At 39.5% G+C, this 15,152-nt stretch overlaps 1 protein-coding gene across 2 annotated transcripts in view; it reads left to right on the top strand.

Moving 5' to 3' along the window:
- Nucleotides 1-15,152, top strand: part of MRPL47 (mitochondrial ribosomal protein L47) — a gene marked incomplete at its 5' end in the record, with an annotated part of 32,128 nt that overhangs the window by 1,191 nt on the left and 15,785 nt on the right. Inside the window, 3 exons of one of the 2 annotated variants that reach the window (XM_081235916.1) lie at nucleotides 2,081-2,232; nucleotides 2,789-2,849; nucleotides 13,346-13,442. In XM_081235916.1, the coding sequence (XP_081092042.1) occupies nucleotides 2,081-2,232; nucleotides 2,789-2,849; nucleotides 13,346-13,442 (310 nt within the window). The remainder of the gene's footprint in view (nucleotides 1-2,080; nucleotides 2,233-2,788; nucleotides 2,850-13,345; nucleotides 13,443-15,152) is intronic. The other variant, XM_081235917.1, reaches the window with a different exon arrangement.

Genomic DNA, 15,152 nt, shown 5'->3' with positions numbered 1-15,152 from the left:
AAGTAACAAACTTGAATCAATCGTCTCTTCCATCTCATCATCGTTTTTCCTTAAAAAATTTTTTTGGATTTTTATCATTACTGTTGAATAAATATCTGTTCATTTACAGACACTTTGGAAAATAGAGTAAAGTGCTTTGAAGAAGAAAGTAAACATCAACTATGGTTTTACCATTCAGAGATAAACACATTTTCTTCTATTCTTTTTAACTTTGAATATATAGACGTACATGAAATTTTAAAATAAAATCAGGATAATATTTACGTATATGCATTTTTGTGTTCTACCCTTGTTTCTCCAACTTTCTATTTTAAAAAATTTCAAGCCAAGGGGAAAGTTGTAAGAGTAGTACAAAGAATAACCGTATACTCTTCACCTATGTTAACCAATCCTCAGCATTTTGTCACATTTTCTATACTTCTTATATCCATGCCTTTATTTTTCTGAACTATTTGAGGCATGTCAGAATTGCAAACATCATGACACTTCAGCATATATCTCCTAAGAACAAGAACACTGTCTTAACCACAATACTACAATGATCACACTGGGGAATTTTTTTTTTCTTTCTTAATTTTTAATTCACAGTCCAGTCAATGAACATTTATCCTGTTAATTGTAGTGTATCATTAGTCTTCTTTAATCCAGAATGGTTCCTTTTTTCTCTTTCATGATATTGACATTTTTTATAAGGTCAGCCTTTTTAGAATATTCCTTCATTTGGATTTGTCTGATTGTTTCCTCATGATTAGATTCACGTTAAATTTTTCTTGGTAGGAATACAACACTTGTTATACACTTCATTATTGTATTTTAAGTTATTTCCCCAGGTCATTAAATATTCTTTATAAACATGACTTTTAGATTACTGCATAATAGATTATCATACAGATGCACAATAATGTTTTTAACCATTCCCCAGTTGCACATTTACATTATTATAAGCTTTTTGATATCATATATAATGCTTTAATAGACTTTTTAAAAGTATAATTGACTTACAATATTATATTAGTTTCAGGTGTACAACATAGTGATTCGATATTTTTATACATTACAAAATGATCACCACAATAGACACTTTGATTTATTAATTCCCATCTATGATAATTTGTCTTTTAAACAAAATTTATTTATTTTTTATTTATTTGGTTGCATCAAGTCTTAGTTGTGGCAGGCAGGCTCCTTAATTGTGGCTCGAGGGCTCCTTAGTTGTAGCATGTGGGCTCCTTGGTTGTGGCATGCGAACTCTTAGTTGCAGCATGCATGTGGGATCTAGTTCCCAGGCCCAGGCCCCCTGCATTGGGAGCTTGGAGTCTTAACCACTGTGCCACCAGGGGAGTCCCTCTGATAATTTCTTTAGTTGAAATTTCTAAATTCAGTGGAATTACTGGGTTAAAGGAGAAAGCATTGGGGTCTCTGATGTGTTGCAAAATTAAAGTTCAGAATGTTTTTATCTGCTTATATGCCCACTAGCTGCATATGAAGGACCTAAAAATGTTACCTTAAAATATAATTATGTCGGGCTTCCCTGGTGGCACAGTGGTTGGAAATCCGCCTGCCAAGGCAGGGGACACGGGTTCGAGCCTTGGTCCGGGAAGATCCCACATGCCGTGGAGCAACTAAGTTCGTGTGCCACAACTGCTGGGCCTGCGCTCCAGAGCCCGCGAGCCACAACTCCTGAGGCCTGGGCACCTGGAGCCCGTGCTCTGCAACAGGAGAGGCCACCTCAATGGGAAGCCCGTGCACCGCAACGAAGAGTGGCCCCCGCTCACCACAACTAGAGAAAGCCCGTGCACAGCAACAAAGACCCAATGCAATCAAAAATAAATAAATTTTTAAAAATACCTTTAAAATACATATATATAATTATGTCAATATATTGGCTCTGAAGTTGCAGGATAGCAACATATATAATGGCATGTTAACAATAATTTCTAAAGCATTTTATGAGTTTATCGTTTCTTGGGTAGAAAACCCAAGTTGGTTTTTTGACACTGTAGATGAGGAAATGATTCCGTTTATTGCTTATAAAATCCAAATGTTGTGAAACTTGAATCACCTGTTTATATATGTTCAGTTGCAGGTTTTCTCTTAGTCTGTTGACTAAGCATACACCAAATGTCACATCTTTTCACCAGTATAGATTACTTCATACCACATTGTCTAGGAGAGGACTGGAAGAATTTTTTGATGACCCAAAGAATTGGGGGGAAGAAAAAGTGAAATCTGGTGAGATACTTGGGTTGACCTATATTAAATAATTTTATTGAACCCCGTGTCATTTTGGGACTATTTATTCAGTTTGGGAATTACTTAAGTGTTTCCTTTTTTGATTTCCTTTGGGAATGTCTATTAGAGAAGATTAGAAGGACAGTATAATAATAGAGTTAACTGTAGTAGAGTTAACTGTTCCTTGGAAGGTTGGCAAAAGGTTTAGAAGAGGAGTAGGTTGAAATTAACTAAAGTGAGGTTTGGGGTTTGTTTTACATTTCATTTTTTTAGAGATAATTGATAATTAATTTATAATGATATTAAGTATTTTGACATTAGACTGTGAAGGTACATTCTATACTAACAGTTTTTGAATGCTATTGCCAGTCACATTACTAATATTTTCATGTGTTATCTAATTTAATCACAAATCCTAATTATATATTGTACTATAATATAATAAAGCTATTACACATTTTATAGATAAGGAAACAGGTTTAGAGAGGTTAAGTAATTTGCCACAGGGCATGTAGCTAGAAAATTATTTCATGCTATGAATTTATCATTTTAATAGGAGCTTCATGGACCTGTCAGCAATTAAGGAACAAAAGTAATGAAGATTTACATAAACTTTGGTAAGTATACTGAGTACATTAACATCTAAGTGTTTGAAGCAGTTGTAGTATAATAATGAGGTATAAACTTTATCTAATGTAAGAAATTAAGTAAAGTGATTTATAGTACTGTTGGTGATATATAAGATCATTAAAATTTTTATAAGTACTACAGAGGTTAAATTACATTATGACAGATGTATCAGAGTTCTTAAATAGTTGGGAGTTTAGAAATTTTACTGTAACTGCTACCAGTCATACTACCACTTTTATACTAAGAATTTCAAAAAACTAATAAAAGAAAATGGGGATGAGTTGGTCACATTTAGGCCTTCTTCCTTTTTATTACCTTTTGCATGGTCTGGAAGCTTTAGCTAATTTGCTTTGAGGAAGAGTATTGGAGGGTGCACTTAATTGGAAATTTGGGTAGGTTTTTCTGGCAGATTCTCCTGATAAATTAGAAAGAATTGAGAGGATTTAAGACAGATTTGCATTGTATATATACATATATAAATGAAGTATAATTGACATAACATTGTATTAGTTTCAGATGTGCAATGTAATGGTTCAATATTTGTATATATTGTAAAATGATCACAATAAGTCCAGTTAATATCTGTCACCATACATAGTTACAAAAAGTTTTTTTCCTTGTGATGAGAATTTTCAAGATCCATTCTTTGAGGTACTTTCAAATATGCAGTACACTATTATTGACTATAGTCACCATTGATGTACATAACATCCCCATGACTTTTTCCTTTTATAACTGGGAAATTGTATCTTTTGACCCCCCATCCCCCCACATTAATCGACTATATTTAGCCCAGAGATATGTTTGTTTGGGCTGCACTGTGTTTTAAAAATTGGGAAGTTTCACACAAAAATAAGGATTTCTGGCTCCTCTTGAATAATCAGACCTGTGATGTTGCAACACTGAACCTGCATTTTTACATGGTGACAGTTGGCTGGTCTAAATGGAGCAGTGCATACCACTTCTTACCCATCTTGTTCTTTCACCATGCTCCCTTTACTCATAATTACTATTTGTCCAGGCACTGTAGTAGGCATTTAACGTTTTATCCCTTGATTTAAAGGGTTATCTTTCATGGCAGATTAAAGAACTGTAAAATGCTTATAAAACCACTAATATTACAGGCTTATTTATGTGATACAATAAGAAATATATATTTTGTCTTTGTCTCTGATCGCTTAACACACAGCTCCTAAATCCCTTGGAATTGCCTGAGTGATATGAGTGTCTTCTAATCAGGCAGCTCTTGGCGGTGGGGGCTGGGGGGTATTGTTGTGTAGCTTCAGGACAGAGGCTGATTGCCAGAAAGGCCAAGGTGTGATTAGCGGATGGAGCATTCAGCCTCACCACCACCCCCACTTTTGGGGAGGGAGAGAGACTAGAGATCGAGTTCAGTTACCAGTGGCCAGTGATTTAATCAACCGTGCCTGCATAATGACACCTCCATAATAAACCCTAAACAACTAGGTTTGGAGAGCTTCCAAGTTGGTAAGTACATGGAAGTTCTGGGAGGGTGGTGTGCCTTGAGAAGGCATGGAAACTTTGCACCCCTTCCCCATATCTTGTCCTGTGCATCTCTTCCATCTGGCTGTTTCTGAGTTGTATCCTTTATAATAAACCAGTAAGAGAGTAAAGTGCTTTCCTGAATTCTGTGAGCTATTCTATAAAATTATCAAACCCATGGACAGGGTTATTGGAACCCCCAGTTTGTAGCTGGTCAGTCAGGTATGTGGGAGGCCTGGAAATTGCTGTTGGCATCTGAAGTGTGGGGCAGTCTTTCTTGTGGGACTGAACACTTAAATCTGTGGAATCTGTGGAATTCAGGTGGTTAGTGTGAGGGAGTTGGAAAAGACAACGTGTTACTGTCAGAAGAACCCCTCATTTGGTGTCAGAAGTGTTATGTTTAAAACAGCACATGACATGCTTCAGGACCCCGGAGGAAGATGGCGGAAGAGTAAGACGCGGAGATCACCTTCCTCCCCACAGATACATCAGAAATTCATCTACACGTGGAACAACTCCTACAGAACACCTACTGAACGCTGACAGGAGACCTCAGACCCCCCAAAAGGCAAGAAGCTCCCCACATACCTGGGTAGGGCAAAAGAAAAAAAGAATAAACAGAGACAATAGGATAGGGACGGGACCTGCACCAGTGGGAGGGAGCCGTGAAGGGGGGAAGGTTTCTACACACTACAAGCCCCTTCGCGGGCGGAGACTGCAGGTGGCGGAGGGGGAAAGCTTCGGAGTAGCGGAGGAGAGCACAGCAACAGGGGTGCGGAGGGCAAAGCGGAGAGATTCTGGCACAGAGGACCGGTGCCCTCAGGCACACACCAGCCCGAGAGGCTTGTCTGCTCGGCCGCCGTGGCGGGCGGGGCTGGGAGCTGAGGCTCGGGTATCGGCTTTCAGTCGGAGCGCAGGGAGAGGACTGGGGCTGGCGGCAGGAAGAGAGCCTGAAGGGGTTAGTGCACCACGGCTAGCCCGGAGGGAGTCCGGGGAAAGGGTCTGGAGCTGCTGAAGAGGCAAGAGACTTTTTTCCCTTTTGTTTCCTGGTGCGCGAGGAGAGGGCATTAAGAGGGCTGCTTGGGGAAGCGCCGGTGACAGGCACGAGCCGCGGGTAAGGCACGGACCTCGGAGACGGGCGTGGGCCGCCGCCGCCGCCGCCGCCGCCGCCCGCCCGCCGCGGCCCGCCGCCGCCGCCGCCGCCGCGGCCCGCCGCCGCCGCCGCCGCTGCCGCCGCCGCCGCGGGGCCTGTGTGCGAGCGCGGGTCACTGTCCGCCCCGCCTTCCGGGGGGCCTGTGCACCCCGCCACTGCTGGGGTCCCCGAGACCCGGGGACGGCTTTCCCGGGAAAGCGCACGGAGCGCCACGGGCTGCTGCAACGTCACGCCGGCCTCTGCCGCCGCAGGCCCGCCCCACACTGCGCGCCCCTCCCTCCCCTCTGCCTGAGTGAGCCAGAGCCCCCGAATCAGCGGCTCCTTTAAACCCGTCCTGTCTGAGCGAAGAACGGACGCCCTCCGGCGACCTACGTGCAGAGGCGGGGCCAGGTCCAAGGCTGAGACCCGGGAGCTGTGAGAGCAGAGGCAGGGAAATCTCTCTGTGCAGCCTCGGAGGCAGCGGATTAAAGCTCCACGGTCCATTTGATGTGCCCTGCGTCTGTGGAGTGCATGAATGGACAGCGAATCATCCCAAATTGAGGAAGTGGACTTTGAGGACAAGATTTAAGACTTTCCCCCCTTTTCCTCTTTTTACAACGAATTATTCCAAATTAAGGAGGTGGACTTAGAGAGCAAGATTTCAGACTTCTCGCCCTTTTCATCTTTTTACAACGAATTATCCCAAATTGAGGAGGTGGACTTGGAGAGCAAGATTTTTGATTTTTCCCCCTGCTCTCTTTTTGTGAATGTGTATGTGTAATCTTCTGTGTAAGATTCTCTCTGTATAGCTTTGCTTCCACCATATGTCTCAGGGTTCTATCGGTCCGGTTTTTTTTTTTTTTTTTTTCAATAATTACTTTCTAATTTTAATAACGCTACTATATTTCATACTTTATTCTATTTTACTTTACCTGCTCTTTCTTTTTTTCCTACTCTCCCTTCCTCCCTCCCTCCCTCCGCTCCTCCTTTCCTTCTTTCTTTTTCTTTCCTCCCTCCCACCCTTCTTCTTTCCACTTTCTTTTTCTTTCCTTCCTCCCTCCCTCCTGTCTTTCTTCCTTTCCTTCCTCCCTCCCTCCCTCCTTTCTTTCCTTCTTTCTTTCCATCCTTCCTCCCTCCCTCCCTCCTTTCTTTCTTCCTTCCTTCCTTCCTTCCTTTCTTCCCTTCTTCCTTTCTTTCCCTCTCTCTTTCTTTCTTCTACTAATTCTTTCTTTCTACTTTTTCTCCCTGTTACTCTGAGCCGGGTGGATGAAAGGCTCTTGGTGCTGCAGCCAGGAGCCAGTGCTGTGCCTCTGAAGTGGGAGAGCCAACTTCAGGACACGGGTCCACAAGAGACCTCCCAGCTCCACATAATATCAAGCAGCGAAAATCTCCCAGAGATCTCCATCCCAACACCAGCACCCAGCTTCAGTCAACGACCAGCAAGCTACAGTGCGGGTCACCCTATGCCAAGCAACTAGCAAGGCAGGAACACAACCCCACCCATTAGCAGAGAGGCTACCTAAAAACATAATAAGGCCATAGGCACCCCAAAACACACCACCAGACGTGGACCTGTCCACCAGAAAGACAAGATCGAGCCTCAACCACCAGAGCACAGGAATTAGTCCCCCCCACCAGGAAGCCTACACAACCTACTGAAACAACCTTAGCCACTGGGGTCAGACACCAAAAACAACGGGAACTACGAATCTGCAGCCGGCAAAAAGGAGACCCCAAACACAGTAACATAAGCAAAATGAGAAGGCAGAAAAACACACAGCAGGTGAAGGAGCAAGATAAACACCTACCAGACCTAACAAATGAAGAGGTAATAGGCAGTCTACCTGAAAAAGAATTCAGAATAATGATAGTAAAGCTGATCCAAGATTCTATTTCCATGATCCATAATCTTGGAAATAGAATAGACAACATGCAAGAAACAGTTAACAAGGACCTAGAAGAACTAAAGATGAATCAAGCATCGATTAAAAACACAATAAATGAAATGAAAAATACTCTAGATGGGATCAATAGCAGAATAACTGAGGCAGAAGAACGGATAAGTGAGGTGGAAGATAAAATAGTGGAAATAACTGATGCAGAGCAAAATAAAGAAAAAAGAATGAAAAGAACAGAGGAGAGTCTCAGAGATCTCTGGGACAACATTAAACGCACCAACATTCGAATTATAGGGGTTCCAGAAGAAGAAGAGAAAAAGAAAGGGACTGAGAAAATATTTGAAGAGATTATAGTTGAAAACTTCCCCAATATGGGAAAGGAAATAGTTAATCAAGTCCAGGAGGCACAGAGAGTCCCATACAGAATAAATCCAAGGAGAAATACACCAAGACACATATTAATCAAACTGTCAAAAATTAAACACAAAGAAATCATATTAAAAGCAGCAAGGCAAAAACAACAAATAACACACAAGGGAATCCCCATCAGGTTAACAGCTGATCTCTCAGCAGAAACCCTACAAGCCAGAAGGGAGTGGCAGGACATAATTAAAGTGATGAAGGAGAGAAACCTGCAACCTAGATTACTCTACCCAGCAAGGATCTCATTCAGATTTGATGGAGAAATTAAAACCTTTACAGACAAGCAAAAGCTGAGAGAGTTCAGCACCAGCAAACCAGCTTTACAACAAATGCTAAAGGAACTTCTCTAGGCAAGAAACACAACAGAAGGAATATACCTACAATAACGAACCCAAAGCAATTAAGGAAATGGGAATAGGAACATACATATCAATAATTACCTTAAATGTAAATGGACTAAATGCTCCCACCAAAAGACACAGAGTGGCTGAATGGATACAAAAACAAGACCCATATATATGCTGTCTACAAGAGACCCACTTCAGACCTAGAGACACATACAGATTGAAAGTAAAGGGATGGAAAAAGATATTCCATGCAAATGGAAATCAAAAGAAAGCTGGAGTAGCAATTCTTATATCAGACAAAATAGACTTTAAAATAAAGACTATTAGAAGAGACAAGGAAGGACACTACATAACGATAAAGGGATCGATCCAAGAAGAAGATATAACAATTGTAAATATTTATGCACCCAACATAGGAGCACCTCAATACATAAGGCAAATACTAACAGCCATAAAAGGGGAAATCGACAGTAACACACTCATAATAGGGGACTTTAACACCCCACTTTCACCAATGGACAGATCATCCAAAATGAAAATAAATAAGGAAACACAAGCTTTAAATGATACATTAAACGAGATGGACTTAGTTGATATTTATAGGACATTCCATCCAAAAACAACAGAATACACATTTTTCTCAAGTGCTCATGGAACATTCTCCAGGATAGATCATATCTTGGGTCACAAATCAAGCCTCGGTAATTTTAAGAAAATTGAAATTGTATCAAGTATCTTCTCCGACCACAATGCTATGAGACTAGACATCAATTACAGGAAAAGATGTGTAAAAAATACAAACACATGGAGGCTAAACAATACACTACTTAATAACGAAGTGATCACTGAAGAAATCAAAGAGGAAATTAAAAAATACCTAGAAACAAATGACAATGGAGACACGATGACCCAAAACCTATGGGACGCAGCAAAAGCAGTTCTAAGGGGGAAGTTTATAGCAATACAATCCCACCTTAAGAAACAGGAAGCATTTCGAGTAAACAACCTGACCCTGCACCTAAAGCAATTAGAGAAAGAAGAACAAAAATACCCCAAAGCTAGCAGAAGGAAAGAAATCATAAAGATCAGATCAGAAATAAATGAAAAAGAAATGAAGGAAACGATAGCAAAGATCAACCAAACTAAAAGCTGGTTCTTTGAGAAGATAAACAAAATTGACAAACCATTAGCCAGACTCATCAAGAAAAAAAGGGAGAAGACTCAAATCAATAGAATTAGAAATGAAAAAGGAGAAGTAACAACTGACACTGCAGAAATACAAAAGATTATGAGAGATTACTATAAGCAACTCTATTCCAATAAAATGGACAACCTGGAAGAAATGGACACATTCTTAGAAATGCACAACCTGCCAAGACTGACTCAGGAAGAAATAGAAAATATGAATAGACCAATCACAAGCACTGAAATTGAAACTGTGATTAAAAATCTTCCATCAAACAAAAGCCCAGGACCAGATGGCTTCACAGGTGAATTCTATCAAGCATTTAGAGAAGAGCTAACACCTATCCTTCTCAAACTCTTCCAAAATATAGCAGAGGGAGGAACACTCCCAAACTCATTCTACGAGGCCGACATCACCTTGATACCAAAACCAGGCAAGGATGTCACAAAGAAAGAAAACTACAGGCCAATATCACTGATGAACATAGATGCAAAAATCCTCAACAAAATACTAGCAAACAGAATCCAACAGCACATTAAAAGGATCATACACCATGATCAAGTGGGGTTTATCCCAGGAATGCAAGGATTCTTCAATATACGCAAATCAATCAGTGTAATACACCATATTAACAAGTTGAAGGAGAAAAACCATATGATCATCTCAATAGATGCAGAGAAAGCTTTCGACAAAATTCAACACCCATTTATGATAAAAACCCTGCAGAAAGTAGGTATAGAGGGATCTTTCCTCAACATCATAAAGGCCATATATGACAAACCCACAGCCAACATTGTCCTCAATGGTGAAAAACTGAAACCATTTCCACTAAGATCAGGAACAAGACAAGGCTGCCCACTCTCACCACTCTTATTCAACATAGTTTTGGAAGTTTTAGCCACAGCAATCAGAGAAGAAAAGGAAATAAAAGGAATCCAAATTGGAAAAGAAGAAGTAAAGCTGTCACTGTTTGCAGATGACATGATACTATACATAGAGAATCCTAAAGATGCTACCGAAAAACTACTAGAGCTAATCAATGAATTTGGTAAAGTAGCAGGATATAAAATTAATGTACAGAAATCTCTGGCATTCCTATACACTAATGATGAAAAATCTGAAAATGAAATCAAGAAAACACTCCCATTTACCATCGCAACAAAAAGAATAAAATATCTAGGAATAAACCTACCTAAGGAGACAAAAGACCTGTATGCAGAAAACTATAAGACACTGATGAAAGAAATTAAAGATGATACAAATAGATGGAGAGATATACCATGCTCCTGGATTGGAAGAATCAATATTGTGAAAATGACTCTACTACCGAAAGCAATCTACAGATTCAATGCAATCCCTATCAAACTACCAATGGCATTTTTCACAGAACTAGAACAAAAAATTTCAAAATTTGTTTGGAAAAACAAAAGGCCCCGAATAGCTAAAGCAATCTTGAGAACGAAAAACGGAGCTGGAGGAATCAGGCTCCCTGACTTCAGACTATACTACAAAGCTACAGTAATTAAGACAGTCTGGTACTGGCATAAAAACAGAAAGATAGATCAGTGGATCAGGATAGAAAGCCCAGAGATAAACCCACGCACATATGGCCAACTTATCTTTGATAAAGGAGGCAGGAATGTACAGTGGAGAAAGGACAGCCTCTTCAATAAGTGGTGCTGGGAAAACTGGACAGGGACATGTAAAAGTTTGAGATTAGATCATTCCCTAGCACCATACACAAAAATAAGCTCAAAATGGATTAAAGACTTAAATGTAAGGCCAGAAACTATCAAACTCTTAGAGGAAAACATAGGTAGAACACTCTATGACATAAATCACAGCAAGATCCTTTTGGACCCACCTCCTAGAGAAATGGAAATAAAAACAAAGATAAACAAATGGGACCTAATGAAACTTCAAAGCTTTTGCACAGCAAAGGAAACCATAAAGAAGACCAAAAGACAACCCTCAGAATGGGAGAAAATATTTGCAAATGAAGCAACTGACAAAGGATTAATCTCCAAAATTTATAAACAGCTCATGCAGCTGAATAGCAAAAAAACAGACAACCCAATCCAAAAATGGGCAGAAGACTTAAATAGGCATTTCTCCAAAGAAGATATACAGACTGCCAACAAACACATGAAAGAATGCTCAACATCATTAATCATTAGAGAAATGCAAATCAAAACTACAATGAGATATCATCTCACACCAGTCAGAATGGCCATCATCAAGGAATCTAGAAACAATAAATGCTGGAGAGGGTGTGGAGAAAAGGGAACACTCTTGCACTGCTGGTGGGAATGTGAATTGGTACAGCCACTATGGAGAACGGTATGGAGGTTCCTTAAAAAACTACAAATAGAACTACCATATGACCCAGCAATCCCACTACTGGGCATATACCCTGAGAAAACCATAATTCCAAAAGAGACATGTACCAAAATGTTCATTGCAGCTCTATTCACAATAGCCCGGAGCTGGAAACAACCTAAGTGTCCATCATCGGATGAATGGATAAAGAAGATGTGGCACATATATACAATGGAATATTACTCAGCCATAAAAAGAAACGAAACTGAGCTATTTGTAATGAGGTGGATAGACCTAGAGTCTGTCATACAGAGTGAAGTTAGTCAGAAAGAGAAAGACAAATACCGTATGCTAACACATATATACGGAATTTAAAAAAAAAATGTCATGAAGAACCTAGGGGCAAAACGAGAATAAAGACACAGACCTACTTGAGAATGGACTTGAGGATATGGGGAGGGGGAAGGGTAAGCTGTGACAAAGCGAAAGAGAGGCATGGACATATATACACTACCAAACGTAAGGTAGATAGATAGTGGGAAGCAGCCGCAGAGCACAGGGAGATCAGCTCGGTGCTTTGTGACCGCCTGGAGGGGTGGGATGGGGAGGGTGGGAGGGAGGGAGATGCATGAGGGAAGGGATGTGGGAACAGATGTATATGTATGACTGATTCACTTTGTTATAAAGCAGAAACTAATTAAAAAAAAAAAACAGCACAGATTCATGGTAAAAAATACGTTGTTTTAAAGCACGTTTACTGTTGGTTATTCATAAAGGGATAGTTAAGGCAGTTTTAATATTCATCCTGGCTAAAGCCAAATAGTTTATCTTCTGCCATTCCTTCCCCCCAGATTGTCTTCTTCCATACCAAAAAGTACCCCAATTCCTTTGTTTCATTTTCTTTGCCCTCCACATTTATTTCCTTTCCTTTCTTCCAGCTCTGATTCTCAATCAAACTTATTTATTCACAAAAGTCACTCACACTTGAGCTTTACCACCTCAGTGTTTTGATTTCAGTGATTTGATTGTGTTTGCTTTGGTTTCCTTTCCAGACTAACATATCCCATCTCTATGAAGCTTTCGTTGATCATCTTAGCCAGAAGGAATGTCTCATCTCTCCCACTTAATTCTCCTGGTAGTTGGTGTCTATACCACTGAGTATACCACACCACATTTCAGTTGTGGAGGGAGCATAGTGGGCTAAAAATAGAATGGGTTTTCCACCCAGGGAGTTCAGGATTTGAATTTTGAATTAGCCATGTGCCTCCCAAACCTTACTTGTCTCAGCTTTAGTTTCTTCATTTAGAATGTGTAGATAGTTCCAACTTCAGAATTGTTGTGAGAATTCAGTGAAATAAATGTATATAATGTACTTATTTAGCACATTGCCTGGTGTATAACAGGAACTGAATAAGTGTTATTTATCTTCCATCTTCCCTCTCCACTTGGAATGTAGGGACTACGTTTTATGCTTTTTTGTAACTCTTCTGGCACTTAATGCAGTATGTGGCACATGGAAAATTTATTGAACAAATGAGTAAGAATAGATATAGCTCTATATAAAGGATTATTCTAAAGGACTTTTGAGTACAGATCATTAATTTTGATGTCAAAAAATCACAATTTTATTAATATAAGCACAGAATAGCATTACAAGCTCTGTTTTTTGATATAGGTATGTTCTCCTGAAAGAAAGAAACATGCTTCTAACTCTAGAACAGGAGGCTAAGCGGCAGAGATTGCCAATGCCAAGTCCGGAGCGGTTAGAAAAGGTGAGATTTGTGGGAGGCTGGAGACTGCTGAGTGTGGGATAAAAGCTAAAAGGCGTGAGTGTATGGTTCCTATAATTCTTGGCAAGTAGATTTCTTTCTTTCTATTTCTGCTTGATTTTTAGGAAATTTACAGAGTTATGCAACTATCACTACTGTCTAATTTAGAACATTTCCATCACCCCAAAAAGAAATCTCATGCCCATCTGCAGTCACTCCCATTCCTACCTACAGCCCCCAGCATATGCGTGGACATATGTTTTTATTTATCTTGGGTAGATACCTAGGAGTAAAACTGCTATGTTGTTTGCTAAATCTGTGTTTGAAATTTTAGGAAACAGCCCAACCGTTTTCTAAAGTACCTGCACTATTTTACATTTCTAGTTCTGGTTTAGCTACTTCTGCACCAACTAGGTCAGATTTATTTAATGCTTTTTTTTAAAATTGATGTAAAAAACCCATAACAAAACTTATCATCTTAACCATTTTTAAGTGTACAGTGTTTTAATTAAAGCATAGTTAATTTATAAAATTGTGTTAGTTTCAGGTGTACAGCATAGTGATTTAGTTTTATATATATGTATTTTTTTCCAGATTGTTTTCCAATATGGGTCATTACAAGATATTGAACATAATTCCCTGTGCTGTGCAGTAAATCCTTGTTGCTTATCTATTTTATGTATAGTAGTTTCTATCTGTTAATTCCATATTCCTAATTTACCCTTCCCCCACTCCCTCTTCTCTTTGGTAACCATACGTTTTTTTTCTCTGTCTGTGAGTCTGTTTCTGTTTTGTATATAGATTCATTTGTATCTTTTTTTTTAGATTCAGCATATAAACGATATCATGATACTGATCTTTCTCTGTCTGACTTCACTAAGTATAATATTCTCTAGGTTCATCCATGTTGCTGCAAATGGCAGTATTTCATTCTTTATTGTGTCTGAGTAATATTCCATTGTGCTTGTGTGTGTGTGTGTATGTATGTATGTATATACATGTGTGTGTGTGTATATATGTATTTGTATATATACGTCACATCTTCCTAAGCCACTTGTCTGTTCATGGGCGCTTCAGTTGTTTCCATGTCTCGGCTGTTGTAAATAGTGCTGCTGTGAACACTGGGGTGCATGTATCTTTCCAAATTCGAGTTTTTCTTTTTTCCAGAAGTATACCAAGGAATGGGATTGCTGGATCATATGGTACCACTATTTTTAGTTTTTAAAGGAAAATTTTCTGTAGTGGCTGCACCAATTTACATTCCCACCAAAAGTGCAGAAGGGTTCCCTTTTCTTCACACCTTCTCCAGTATTTATTATTTGTAGACATTTTGATGATAGCCATTCTGACCGGTGTGAGGTGGTATCTCATTTGGTTTTGATTTGCATTTCTTCAATAATTAACGATGTTGAGCATCTTTTTGTGTGGCTGTTGGCCATCTGTATGTCTTTGGGGAAATGTCTATTTAGGTCTTCTGCCCATTTTTTGATTAGGTTGTTTGTTTTTTCAATATTGAGTTGTATGAGCTGTTTGTGTATTTTGGATATTAACCTCTTGTCAGTCGCATCATTTACAAATATTTTCTCCTGTTCTATATGTTGTCTTTTCATTTTGTTGATGGTTTCCTTTGCTTTGCAAAAGCGTTTACATTTTGATTATGTCCCATTTGTTTATTTTTGTTTTTATTTGCTTTGGGAGACTGATCTAAGAAAA

This window comes from Mesoplodon bidens, assembly GCF_964165515.1.
Source record: "Mesoplodon bidens genome assembly, chromosome: 5".
NCBI classification, from domain to species: Eukaryota; Metazoa; Chordata; class Mammalia; order Artiodactyla; family Ziphiidae; genus Mesoplodon; species Mesoplodon bidens.
This window is presented reverse-complemented; position numbering and strand designations above follow the sequence as displayed.